Source organism: Heteronotia binoei, chromosome 9, assembly GCF_032191835.1.
Source record: "Heteronotia binoei isolate CCM8104 ecotype False Entrance Well chromosome 9, APGP_CSIRO_Hbin_v1, whole genome shotgun sequence".
In the NCBI taxonomy this organism is placed as follows: Eukaryota; Metazoa; Chordata; class Lepidosauria; order Squamata; family Gekkonidae; genus Heteronotia; species Heteronotia binoei.
In genome coordinates this window covers 110,706,124-110,720,253 of record NC_083231.1, presented here as the reverse complement: position 1 = coordinate 110,720,253, position 14,130 = coordinate 110,706,124, and the positions used below count along the sequence as shown (strand labels likewise).

The 14,130-nt window shown below is 42.9% G+C and overlaps 1 protein-coding gene across 2 annotated transcripts in view; it reads right to left on the bottom strand.

Moving 5' to 3' along the window:
* Window positions 1-7,370: 7,370 nt before the first annotated feature.
* The window catches only part of MOB1B (MOB kinase activator 1B), a 63,603-nt gene continuing 56,843 nt past the window's right edge, over window positions 7,371-14,130 (bottom strand). Inside the window, exons 6-7 of one of the 2 annotated variants that reach the window (XR_009555827.1) lie at window positions 12,550-13,196; window positions 7,371-12,518 (exon numbers count right to left, since the gene is read on the bottom strand). Coding sequence is in view for 1 of the 2 variants with exons in the window: in XM_060247172.1 (XP_060103155.1) it covers window positions 13,119-13,196 (78 nt within the window). In the remaining variant the exon portion in view is untranslated. Of the gene's footprint in view, window positions 13,197-14,130 lie in introns of both variants that reach the window. The other variant, XM_060247172.1, reaches the window with a different exon arrangement.

The following is a 14,130-nucleotide window of genomic DNA, read 5'->3' as shown; positions in this document are numbered from 1 at the left end:
AATAAAACTTGGTTGGTCTTAAAGGTGCCACTTAACTCCTGCTTAATACAAAGTTAGGATCAAATGGCAAAATAGTGTAATAAATTGGAAGACCATTTGGTCTGGATACCAATAAAAGCTAATAAAAGTTGCCTCTTTAGTTGTTGTTGTTGCAAGTCTTAAGTAAATTTGGTGGACATCACTAGGAAATACATGTCCTTTTGTTTTACCTAGACTTGCAGCAACAGCAATTAACAGACAACTTTTATTACTTTTTATTGCTATCCACTCCAAATGGTCTTCCAATTTATTACACTATTTCGCCATTTGATCCTCACTTTGTATCAGCTTACGCTCTTAACCTACCAACTACATGTATTTCAGCCCATCCCCTCGTCTGAAGAAGTATGCATGCATATGAAAGCTTTAAAAAGTAAAGGTAGTCCCCTGTGCAAGCACCAGTCGTTTCCAACTGTGGGGTGACCTTGTTAGGAAGAAATAACATTCATTTATTCAATAGAAAAGAAAATCTAGAAGCCCCCACACTCTCCTCAACACCTGTCTGACAGTTGAATTATTTTCGAATGGCTAGCTTCCTGATGCGGTTGGTGGTTAGGCCATTTCCTACTGCGAGTATTGGCCCCACTCCCCCTCCCTCACCGTTTTTTCTATATATTAGCCTCTTAAGCCTGCAAAAGTAAAATGCTTCTTTCTCTTTTTATATGTTAACAAGACAACTGTTATAAGTATAGTGGTTTATAATATGCAGCATAAATAGTGAGTAGAGTGCACAACAAAGAATTAATCAACCACTAGGGCAAAATTGGTTTTAGAGCTGTATACTCAGTTGAGTCATGCGCACTGTTACTGCATAGATAAGAGGTGTCAGAATTGGGGACTTCAAAGTGCATTTGCAGATGTTTGTGAGTGGTTATCCGTCACCCTTCAGTGGTTAGTGGTTGTTTGAAATGAAGAATCACAGGGTTAGTAAGTTCACAATGTGGAGTCGGTTGTGCTAACTGAGTACCATTCTAGCTAAGCATATAGATAAAGAAGTTACAAGTTCTGACAAGAGGAAGTGTTGCTGGGCGGAGATATTTGTAACTTTTACCTTATATGGCTAAAGCCCTCACCTGACGGCCGGTCGAGGTAGACTGTGAGCTGTGACCAATGGCAAACAGCCACAGAGCAAGATAGGAAGTAAGTCACGTCGGGAACTGTTTAAAAGGCGGGGGCTTGGCCAAATTGGCAGAGAAAGGCGTTCCTTTGCTTGTCTTTCTCTCCGCTTTCTGCAGAAGTGAAAATAAAGCTGCTTTTCTCTGAACAACATGCGTCCAGCTTGGTAATTGGTATCTGGAAGAAGGGGCATTGCCCCAAAAACCGGTTGACAACCTTGCTTTCACAGTGTTTTCACGGCAGACTTTTTACGGGGTGGTTTGCCATTGCCTTCCTCAATCATCTCCACTTGCCCCCCCGACCTCGGAAGGATGGAAGGCTGAGTCAACCTGGAGCCAGCTACCTGAAACCAGCTTCCGCAGGGATCGAACTCAGGTCGTGAGCAGAGAGTTCAGACTGCAGCTTTACCACTCTGCGCCACGAGGTTGCTACAGGAGTACTGGAAGTTGGCAATCCTGTGTGAACCTCTGCTTTTTCTGCTGCAATACTTTGATAGGATTGCACTAAACACGCTTTCCAGTTGCTGCATCTCTGTGGGGGAAAAGCTGCTCCCCTTGCGCTGCATGCTTCTGAGGGCACATGCCAGCCTTCATGTGGGGCCAGGGGATCTCCCAGAATTACAGCTCATCGCCGGGCTACAGAGATCAGTTCCTCTGGAGAGAATGGATGATTTGGAGGGTGGACTCTATGGTATTGTACCCCACTGAGGCCCCTGACCTCCCCAGGCTCCATCCTCAAATCTCCAGGAATTTCTCAACCTGAAGCTAGCAACCCTAAGACCCCTGTCAGGAGGGGCAAAAACATGTTACTTGCAGTCCCAAGGAACGTGTGTGACTGTCTCCTTACGTTTGCTGTACTGTGGTCAAAGCTCAAGTGAAGACCCTCCACACAAATAGCTTTCCATGCTTACTCCCTTAACATATAGCAGGGGTGGCCAAACTGCGGCTCTTTCACAGGTATTGTGTGGCTCTTGAAGTCCCCACCGCCCCGTTGGCCAGCTTGGAGAAGGCATTTCTTTCTTTAAATGACTTCTCCAAGCCAGCCAGCAGCTTGGAGAATGCATTTAATGTTAACGTTGCTTTCTTTCCACATTTCCCCTCCCTCCCGGTTTCAACCATCTGACGTTCATGTCTTGTGGCTCTCAGCCATCTTGACTTTTATTCTATGTGGCTCTTAAGTTAAGCAAGTTTGGCCATCCCTGACATATAGTACGCATGGCAGGCCCTTCAATGAGATGAGGAAAGGTAGGGGAAAGCTGAGGGATGCAGCCATCCTACAGTTGCCATAGATACTTCACTCTTTAATCCTTTTATCCACACTGGCGCAAATGCTCAGTTTGTGGTACAGAGCATTTGAAAATCAACATTTGAACCCTTTTGGAATGGCACTAGGTTGTTCTTGCTGCAAGACTCCCCTGGCAGGATAGGTAGGTCTCTTCCCCACTCCCAACTCAGAAGACAGGACTTTCAAGTCAGAAGCTGCAGATGCTTTAAGTACTAAGGGCATCTAAGAAAACACGTAGGGTTGGATACTAATGAACATTATCAACCTGTACTGATCTAATTTATGCAAAATATGCAGCAAAACACTACCCGTAAACACAACTGGAAGAAAAGCTAAAGTAACTGAAGCGCGAGCAATCAAGATAACCTAGAAAGCAGTTGTCCAGGCAACCTGAGTACTGGTGGAAGCCACTAAAAGCCATAAATCTAAAAAGAAAGCCGATGGCTTTACACCCACACTGCTGGAAGTCCAGCCAACTGAAGGCTAAAGCTTACTATTGTTTAGTTGTCTCTGTTGTGTGAAACCAGGCCTACTCAGGTTCTTGAATGTTACTGCAGGTATTTCTCTGTTGCCTTTCCATTAAAACACTTCTTAGGTGGTTTACAATTAACATAAATCAAAAGCCCCAAAACTATAATAACAAAAGCATCAGAGATGCAACAGCCAGTCATTCACTGAAGACAATTTTTTTTAACAAGATGCCTAAAGGCTAAGAACGATGGAGCCAAGGATGGGTCTTTGCATAGGTGCCATGGGCAGGATGTCACCGCAAAAAGTATGGGACCCAGGGCCGACCTATCCAGTTTGGTAGAGAGCCAGTTTGGTACAGTGGCTGGGAGAACCGGGTTTGATTCCCCACTCCTCGACTTGCAGCTGCTGGAATGGCCTTGGGTCTGCCATAGCTCTCACAGAGCTGTCCTTGAAAGGGCAGCTTCTGTCAGAGCTCTCTCAGCCCCACCTACCTCACAGAGTGTCTGTTGTTGGGGAGGAAGGTTAAGGAGATTGTGAGCTGCTCTGAGATTCAGAGTGAAGGGCGAGGTACAAATCCAATTTCTTCTTTTTCTTCTTCCGTTAGGTAAAGTACGCAAAGTGTCTAAGGCCCATGATACTTTTACGGGCCCAAATTTGTTTTAAAACCAGAGGGAGGGAGACTTTTAGGGTCAAAGAAAATGTTTTAATCTTTTTCTCACATCAGAAAAAATGAAGTGTTTAGGGCTCATAAAAATCTATTACATTTTGCCTAAAAGAGAAAGAAAATGTTGAAGTATCTAAAGTTATACAAAAATAATTTTAAATATTTTTATGGGGGAAGGGGCAGGGCCCATGAAAACAAAATGCATCCGTGAGTATTCCTCAAAGCAGAACCTCCAAGTTTATAAATCTTGGAAAGTGTTGAGTCCAACTATATTCTGGTAGCTTTTGGATGTTATCAGGTCACCTGAGAAGACTGTGTGGTCTGGCAGGTAGCTCAGCAGCTCTAAGGGGAAAGGAGGTCTTCCCAGAAAGGAGAGAGAACTGTGCCAAGGAAGGCTCATCTTCCTTCATGACCTCCTCCCAGCAATTAAGGTGCTATTCATCAACCTGATTGTCAGCGCTTGCTTTATTGAGCACATCCAAGGCTTTTTTTTGTAGAGAAAGCCCAGCAGGGGCTTATTTGCATATTAGACCACACACCCTGATGCCAAGGGAAGGACAGTGGCTCAGTGGTAGAGCCTCTGCTTGGTAAGCAGAAGGTCCCAGGTTCAATCCCTGGCATCTCCAACTAAAAAGGGTCCAGGCAAATAGGCATGAAAAACCTCAGCTTGAGACCTTGGAGAGCCGCTGCCAGTCTGAGTAGACAATACTGACTTTGATGGACCGAGGGTCTGATTCAGTATAAGGCAGCTTCATATGTTCAAGCCAGCTGGAACTGCGTTTCCTGCTCAAAAAAAAGCCCTGAGCACATCCATACGTTGTCTCATGTCCCCTTTTGGGAGCATTTCTTTTGGCTCCTTAAATACACGCTGTGAGCTCAAATGTGCAATTAAAGCTTTACTCCGTTCTTCCCAGAAGTTCAGAGCAGAGGATAACACTCCCTCTCTATTTTATCTTCAAGCCTGTAAGGTAGGTAGGCTAATCTCGCCCTTTTCCTTTTGATCTGCTTATGCCTAAACTTTGAGGATTCTCTTCAACAGAGATACAACGCCCAGCATGGTTTCTTTTTGGAAAATACATTTTGGTTTGGTCATGTTTTTTCGTTAGTTAACTTAAGGGTACCCAAAGTTGCACCATTTTATTCACTTTTTATTTACTTGACCCCAGTGATGTACTGATCCTTTAAGTTGTAGCTTGGCAGCTGAACACTGAATAGAAATAAAATCGGGGTGGGGAGGTGTCTAACAGAAGTTACTGGAGTGGTAACCTTTCTTTTTACCTGCTTCCCCTGTCCTTCTCTTTTCCCAGCAGATGGTTTTACTCAGGGTTTTTTGTAGCAGGCACTGCTTTGCATATTAAGCTACTCCCCCCTGATGTAACCAATCCTCCTGGAGCTTACAGTAGGCCCTGTACTAAGAGCCCTGTAAGGAATTCTAGCAGAAGCTCCTTTGCATATTAGGCCACACCCCCTGATGTAGCCAATCCTCCCGGAGCTTTCAGCAGGCCCTGTACGAAGAGCCCTGTAAGGAATTCTAGCAGGACCTCCTTTGCCTATTAGGCCACACCCCCTGATGTAGCCAATCCTCCTGGAGCTTACAGCAGGCCGTGTACAAAGAGCCCTGTAAGGAATTCTAGCAGGACCTCCTTTGCATATTAGGCCACACACCCCTGATGTAGCCAATCCTCCTGGAGCTTACAGTAGGCCCTGTACTAAGAGCCCTGTAAACTCTTGGAAGATTGGCTACATCAGGGGCAATGTTCCCTCTAAACTGAGTTAGCATTGAGCTAGCTCATAGATTTTTAGCCTCCAGCTCACACATTTTTGTCTTTTTTTGAAGCTCCCTTATACTGACTCAGACCCTCGGTCCATCAAAGTCAGTATTATCTACTCAGACTGGCAGCGGCTCTCCAGGGTCTCAAGCTGAGGTTTTTCACGCCTATTTGCCTGGACCCTTTTTAGTTGGAGATGCCGGGGATTGAACCTGGGACCTTCTGCTTACCAAGCAGATGCTCTACCACTGAGCCACCGTCCCTCCCCCGAGCACACTAATTTATGTAGTATCTCACAAAGTAGAATTTTTGCTCACAAGACTGCAGATGAGAGGGAACATTGATCAGGGGTGTATGGTCTAATATGCAAATGAGTCCGTTAAAAAAAAACAGCCCTGGTTTTACTTATTTCTGGTTTCAAATCTCTGAGATCTGCTGAGAGAAAAGCCACTCTAAGGATGGGTTATAGAAGAAAGCAGTAAAGGAGTTCTTAATTCCTACCCATCTGCTGCTGCTGCTTTGCTCGCAGTCGCTGGCACAGCTAAATTATAGAGCCATTTCAGGTGATCTGTGTTTTTTAAAAAAACTTGTTTTTTCTTCTACTGTTCTTCAAACCCATCATGGTGTCTCATGGGGTCTGTTCACTTTGTACGTGTGATTCACTGCGGAAGAAGTGAGCAGTGACTCACGAAAGCGGCTCATGCCACAAAGTTTGTTGGTCTTGGACTTTCGTTCCTTTCTGCTGCTATGGACAGACTAACATGGTGACCCATCTTGATCTATCACCATGGGACCCTGAAATTGTCTTTTTAAGATGCTTGGCCATATCCCCTGCAAGAAACACAGCCATTTTTCTGCTTCTACATTTCCTCCCAATAAGCCAAAGTTTTTCCATAGCGAAGCCTCCCAAGGTACCATACAAATCCCCCCAAGCTTTCCCAAGGGTGACAGCACTTCTTTCCCTAACACAACAGAGTCCAGCTGTCCCCCAAAAGGACCACTTTCCCTTACTACTCAGTAGCAAAATACAGGGTGAATAAATATATCATTTCCCTCCCTTTTGACAGCCCACAAATATTCACCTTTTCTCTGTTCTACCCTGATCCCAACATATCGTGAAAGCTAAGCAGGGAAAACCCCGATTAGTACTTGGATGGGAGACCACCAAGGAAGTCCAGGGTTGCTACGCAGAGGCAGATAATGGCAAACTACCACTGTTCATCTCTTGCCATGAAAACCGATGGGAGTCGCCATAAATTTGCTGCAGTGACCAGGGCTTTTTTGTAGCAGGAGTTCCTTTGCATATTAGGCCACGCACCCCTGATGTAGCCAATCCTCTTGGAGCTTAGAGGGCTCTTAGTACAAAAGAAGAAGAGAATTGCAGATTTATACCCCTCCCGTCTCTCTGAATCAGAGACTCAGAATGGCTTACAATCTCCTTTATCTTCTCCCTCCACAACAGACAACCTGTGAGGTGGGTGGGGCTGAGAGGGCTCTCACAGCAGCTGCCCTTTCAAGGACAATGCACTTAACCACTACACCAAGTCCATGCTCTTAACCACTACACCAAACAGGGCCTGCTGCAAGCTCCAGGAGGACTGGCTACTTCAGCAGGGTGTGGCCTAATATGCAAAGGAGTTCCTGCTACAAAAAAAGCCCTCGCAGTGACAGCTTCCTCCACCACCACTCTTCCCTGGAAGCAGCAGAATTCTTCAAGCAACAGCAGACAAGGACAAAGTCGTGTCAGGACGGGATGAAGCCAAAGATCCAATTGTGTCTTTGGCAACCTTGCTTCTATGCCAACGTTTCAGGGTCATGACTTAAAGAAACAGGACATCAGGTTTATTTTATTGCTATTTGGTTTCCTTGCAAATACAAATGATCACAGATTCAGGTGAGATGATTTACACAGTTAACCTGCGTGTGGAATGTTTCGATGTGGACGATCACACAGAGGTATTACGGAGGTCTCCGTTGTCAACACAACGATATGTCAGGATGAGAAAGGGATAAAAAAAAAGGCAATTGTGGTCAAACATAGCTATTTATTTTTCTTCTTATAAACAGCATTCAGTTCTTACTGAAAAAAAGCCTAGAATTTATATATATTTTTTCATCCCATCACTTACAACAATCTGTATACATTATTTACATCTCTCTAATACATGTGTTGCAGATTTTCAGACATTCAACTTTTTTTTTTATTTAAATCAAAAAGCCATTTTCATTTAAAACAAGTACTGATCGATAATGATTACAAACTGAAGTAATATTGGCACAGTCCGCTTACAGTACAGGTCTCCGTGTTGTATTTTTTATATTTAAGCCTTTTGGGTTTTATTTTTTCCTCCAGCTGTTTTGAAACATTGAAAGAAGCAGATGTGTTAACATTATAACGCTGCATTTGCAAAATACCCTTTTTGCTTCACACTAGGCAGACTCGGGTAAACTCCACGCAGGGAGGCAAATTTCAGAAATGCAATGCAAATAACAATAAAAACCAGGGGGGCTGCGAGGAGATCTGGCAAAACGAGTAAAAGCACAAGGAATGTTAGTCTACTAGAGTTCTTATCAGGTGGAATTCTGGCAGGAGCTTCATTGCCTGTTAGGCCACACACCCCGGATGTAGCCAATCCTCCTGGAGTTTACAAAAAAAAAGAGCCTTGTAAGCTCTTGGAGGATTGGCTACATCAGGGGTGTGTGGCCTAACATGCAAAGGAGCTCCTGGATCTTATACAATCGGCAAAAATCAAATAGCCAAACTTTTCCTGGACTGTGCTGTTTCACAGGCTAGGAGCTGCGTGTTCAAGGACTCCTTGAAAACACTCTTTGAACGTAAGTGTTAACATTATCCTGGAGATGCTTAACCTAGTCTTCTCCTCAAAAGTCACAGATGTTTCCACCAACCCCATTGTGGTATATTGTCCAAGAAGGTTTACGATTCGCTTCTGCAGACTGTATAAAAGTAGTCCTCAGCAGGGGTGGAATTCTAGCAGGAGCTCCTTTGCCTATTAGGCCACACGCCCCTGATGTGGCCAATCCTCCAGGAGCTTACAAGACTCTTTTTTTGTAAGCTCCAGGAGGACTGGTCACATCAGAGGCATGTGGCCTAATATGCAAAGGAGCTCCTGCTAGAATCCACCCCTGGTCCTCAGCAGGGGTTGCTGTGACTGTGTTGGGGAACTATCAAATTCCCGCTGTGCTTCCCCTGTCAGTACAACAGATTGGTCCATGTGCTTTTTTCCTAGTCTCTCTTCTCTCACACTGTGTCTAAGAGCCACTTAGAATCAAGTTGTTCCGTCCCCAGTTCCAATTTAGCAGGGCTACCGCTGAGCCCCTCGTCTGCTTGCATGTCAAAGTTATTCCGATGGCAAATATTCAGCGACAAAACATCTGCAAACCAATGTATTCAAAACATCACGGAATCAAATGATTTCTCAAAAGACTTGTGTTCCCAAATGACAAGTTATACATGTACAAAAATAATGAGTACAGTTTAGTGGCTATAAAAATTAATTTTCCCCTAAAAATACAGCAATCTATGAAAAACTATTGAAACGACAGTTCTTGGGGGGAGGGAAGAAACAGAAAAAAGGATTTTAAAATCTGAGTTATTCACTCTGCAATTTTAGGAGGGAACTATATATTTTTTTTAAAAAAAAAGAAAACTATGTGTACAACCGACAGAAATAAAATATAAAATAAACTTTAATGTAAATGTTAATATCTCACTTCTAAAGTGGCTAGTGGTTCTAGCAATGCAGTCTAGAAAACCCCCAAAAGGTCCTATCCATTAAAGAAATTCAACGCAAATAATAATAATAGAAACAATAATAATAATAAGCAACACAGGCACGTTGCAGTCTTTTAAAAAAATTGGCAAACCTGCCTTCATGTTATGAATTAAGAAAAAGAAAACTGGTATTTTTGCCTACAATAATATAGTATTTCAGGAGAAATGAAGAAGTGGTTGGTTTAAGACATTCACCAAGCCCAATGTTTTCTTTTTGGATGCACGCCAAACCAAGGCAAGCGCTGAAGGGAAAGGGAAAAAAAAATCTAAAAGGTAAAAAGAGTCAATAGCAGCAAATAGGCTTTTGCCTGGGAAGAGAACTTCAAAGAAAGATTTCAACAAAGCCTCTGGTTTACTAGTTTAAGGTTAACTGCAGATATTCGGAGTTCTACATTGCATAGAAGGCAGTGAAAGAAAACTTGGCATGAGCTTGCAAAAGGGACGTTTGTCCTTTTTAAAAATCGTTCTCTCTTTTACTGAACAAAAATTTCAAGGAAAAAACTAGTTCCCTCTAAAGCCCGGTTATTTCAAATAGCAGAACGTGGGACCATTTTTATACTTCTACTATGAGCACAGATCCCCGACGTGAGTATGGAAACTAGATGAACAATTTTCTGTGGACAGAATTCAAAAGCTCTGCCCTGCCAACATAAAACTCTGGATAAAATGAATCAACTCGCTGGCTCAAGAAAGCACAATACGGTTGGTTTCAAGGGACTTGTGCCTATCTCGATGACCGACATCAGTTTCGCCCTGTCGTCTCGTTAAGTGTTACCAACCGTATTACCGACAGGCAGAAACACGGTGGTAGCTAAATGCAGTGGTAGGGCAAAACGCTTTCAGTCTGCTTCGAAGTTATAAGGCTTTTCCTTTGTAAAGGAAGTAGAAAAGGGTTCGAAACCGGGCTGGCTGTCGATTAGAAAGGTAGCCTTAGAAATGTAGCCTGTTCCCCAGTGTTCAGCAACCCTGATGTTTAATATCAAAAAAGCAGTCCAGTATTTAAGCTGAGTATCCCTTTAAAAAGAAATGGGAAAAGAAAAGTTCCGAACAGTGACTTGGTGTTTAATGATACTGTGCTGTTCTGTTCTTCGAGAACTTTACAGCTGGAAAAAAAAAAAAATCCAGGCTATGCTCTGGTTGCTAATCTTAACATACCCTTTTTAAATCTGTGCATAATTTGGAAAACAATGAATCACGAAAACCTTGCAGTGCGATACAGAAAAGGGAGAATACTCATTCTGAACGCTGCGCCACTCTCTTCAGTGCTGCAGCTTTTAAGTGTAACGCAAACCAGCAGAGTTTAACCAACAGCACTTTCAAACAGTGATCTCCAGGCTTTCACTATGCGATAGAAAGTCAGCAACTAAAGCAAACACAAGTTTTGTATTCTTTATTTTTTCCCCCTTAAAATGCACCTGAAACCTTCTAAACATATTCTCAAGAGTCACTATAACCCCTAACAGAACAAAGTCTCTAGATTAAAATTATTTAACACAAATGTTATGCCAGCATGGCTGGAGGTCTAACTACGACCTTAAAATTAAAATTATTCAAGACTCCAGTTCCCAAATCCAAAGATGCATTTCTGGCAGAAGCGGCTTGGGAAAAAAAATAACTTCTATTAGGGAAATGTTAACAGGGCAATCCTGTTACCCCTAAACTAACTGCAAGCAATGGACTCAGTCTGGAGTAACTCAGTTTGAAGAGGAAAGGAAACTTTAGTTTATAGCTACTGTTACTTGCAAACTGCTGTGTAAATCCCTTTAAAAAAAAAAAAAAAGATTTTCAGTCATGTATTTGAATTTCTAATTTCAGGATTATGAGCCTAAGTTCTATTGGTGAAACTAACTGTATTGTGCCATTAAATAACATTAAAATTGCTGATTGTTCCAGTTTTGCTGTCTTCACATAGAACGATGGTTCTCCAAGCACCGGATCTCTAATTATCAAGGTCCAGAATGTGAAAAAGTAGATCTCGGCAATGCATATGCAACATTTCCTGTATTTCCAAACTCTTGTAATTAACTTGCCAACAACTCGAGATGAGTTCAAAAGTTACAGACTCTGCTGGATAGCTGTTAGAACTGTAAGACTTGAAAGTATGTGTCTGAATGCAATCTCATTGACACCACAGAAATACAGAGCTGTAGTGTAAAAAGAAAAACAACTGCAAAAAGGACATGCTTCTATTTCAAACTTTCCAATTTTGGTGCATAGGCAACACACGCTTGTAAAGTGCAGGCACCATGGAGCAGCCTTCCAATCAGATTCCTCCACAGAGGAAGGCTTTTTTCCAGCATGCACAGTCCCAGCTGTAGCTTTCAGACATGTTAAACAGATGCTCCAGCAAACAAATTCTTTCTGTTTCAGAGGCAACAACTAAGCAATGAAGGGAACTGCACGTTTCAAAATACCCAGGAAAGATCTGTTTGCACACGGAACACCGAATAAAACCTGACAAGTACTAACGCGTGAACCGGAGACGGTTCATTATCTTGATTTTCTCTGCATGAAGAGTCCTGAGTTTTCTTGTGAAGGTCCCAAAACAATCATTTATAAGCCACAGCGGTGGTTGTTTAGAAAGTTGTCAAGTTATGTGATACTGACTCCTCTTTTCCTCAGTTGAAGGGCAGGGAGGAGAAACAAGATGGGTAACAAAAATGAAAAAGAATCTAACAAACGATAAAAAAAATTAAACCAGAAAAATTCCCAGTTGTGCTCTGTTCCCTATAAACTGTTGCAGCATTTAGGTGTAGTTCCCCTGTACAACTGACTAAGAGCTCACAACAGAATAGGTGTGAAGTTACTAGAACAACTAACCTTTGAGGCAGCTCCTCTTAGAAAACAGCAGAAGAGCTCACATTCCCTTGTCAAGAGGACTTCCTTAACTTACCACTAAAATGAGCCAAGAATAGCCAATTTTTAGGGGGAGAAAGATCCTTTGTTACCAACCTCCCCTTTCGTTTCACCTGATGCTCCTACACGACGGCTGTTGTTGGGGGGTTCCTTGGGGGGGGGGGCGAGGTTTAGTAAAACATAACAGAATAACTCAAGCTGCTCAAAAACCAAAAAGAAAAAAAAATCACAGAACAGCGGCTGATCTAAATTAACATTTTCAGAAGAAATATAAGCTAGAAGAAAGTGGTCAACCCCGCTCTGCTATCCTTGGTCCTCTGCAGATGCGAGACTAACAGATTGGGGCTGCCACGGAAAAGGTAAGACAGATTTTTTTTTCTTTCTCTCTCTTCCCTCAGGACAATCCTACCCCACTCCCAGCCGCTCACATTCATCTCTAAAGGCATTGCTTTGATTTAAAAGCTGGAGATCACCGGTAGAAGTTATGGCTTGCTTTTTTTTTATTTTAAAGAAGTTCTACACATATCTATATCTATCTATCTATCTATATAGAAAACAAGTGTTAGTAAATATCCTGGGTAGTAGTTGGTGTTTTCGTTTCCAGCAATGTACTTTGCGATGTGCTTTGTACCTCAGAAGCAAGTTTGCCAAGGCACTTGGAGAATAAGTCTTGTAAGGATTTTCTGAGAATGGGCAACGACTGGCAATGCAGAACCCATACAACCAGCAGTGCCACGTTGCCCGACAAACAGGCGGTTGTTGTCGTTTCCTTCTATAAACACTCAAGGTCTGCTTAAAAAAAAAATATTACACAACGAACAAGAACAGAAAACCATTCACTACGTGTGCCTCGCTAAAAGACAAAAGGGATCCTCTAATAAAAGCACAGAGAATGGGTCTAGGTTGCCTGAATTATTTTTTTTTCCTTTTTCTCTTTAAAAAAAAAAAAACCCACGCACAACAAAGAAAAAGAAAATTAAGATTACAATTCTCCACACTCTTGCTCATGAGTAAGTCCCACTGATCTCAACGAGTGTGTGTGTGTGGAGGATTGCAGTCCAAACCCCGAACCCACCACATGCCTGCTTAAAGATACAAGTGATTTGTACAAATCCCGAGGTTCTGCTTATCTGTCCTTTGAAGTGAGTTTTTCAATCAGTTCTTGAAGTGGAGCAAGTTCTCTTCTGTCTATAAGGTTAAATTCCTGTGGGGAGGGGGAATAAAGCCAACACATGTGTTATGTATTTAGCAGAACAGTCACTAGTTAATAGCATTATTTTAAGAAGAAGAAGATGATGATATTGGATTTATATCCCGCCCTCCACTCCGAAGAGTCTCAGAGCAGCTCACAATCTCCTTTACCTTCCTCCCCCACAACAGACACCCTGTGAGGTGGGTGCAGCTGAGAGGGCTCTCACAGCAGCTGCCCTTTCAAGGAAAACCTCTGCCAGAGCTATGGTTGACCCAAGGCCATGCTAGCAGGTGCAAGTGGAGGAGTGGGGAATCAAACCCAGTTCTCCCAGATAAGAGTCCACACACTTAATCACTACGCCAAACTGGCTGAAAGCAAAGCTATCGTACAAGCCCCCTTAAATGGTGGGTAGAGATGTTTGTAGGCAGAGATATCAGCCCAACAAGGTAAAACGAAACTGAGAGTCCAACATTAGCAAAACACAATAAACAATTAGATTTGCCACCATCTAAAATATTTACCATTACCTACATCATTATACAGAAGAAGACTGCAGATTTATACCCCGCCCTTCTCTCTGAATTAGAGACTCAGAGTGGCTTATAATCTCTTACATCTTCTCCCCCCACAACAGAAACCCTGTGAGGTGGGTGGGGCTGAGAGGGCTCTCACAGCAGCTGCCCTTTCAAGGACAACTCCTGTGAGAGCTATGAGTGACCCAAGGCCATTCCAGCAGCTGCAAGTGGAGGAGCAGGGAATCAAACCCGGTTTTCCCAGATAAATAAGTAACTCTTTGGTAAAGAATTCAGTCTTGGGGGTGGGACAGCGCGCATGGAGCTGCTGCAATATCAAAAACATGGTCAAAGGGAACTTCTGCAGCTTAAAATAGATATACCTTCCTGTTTCACCACTTACAAGCCCCAGAAAACTCAAAGAAACTCTATTG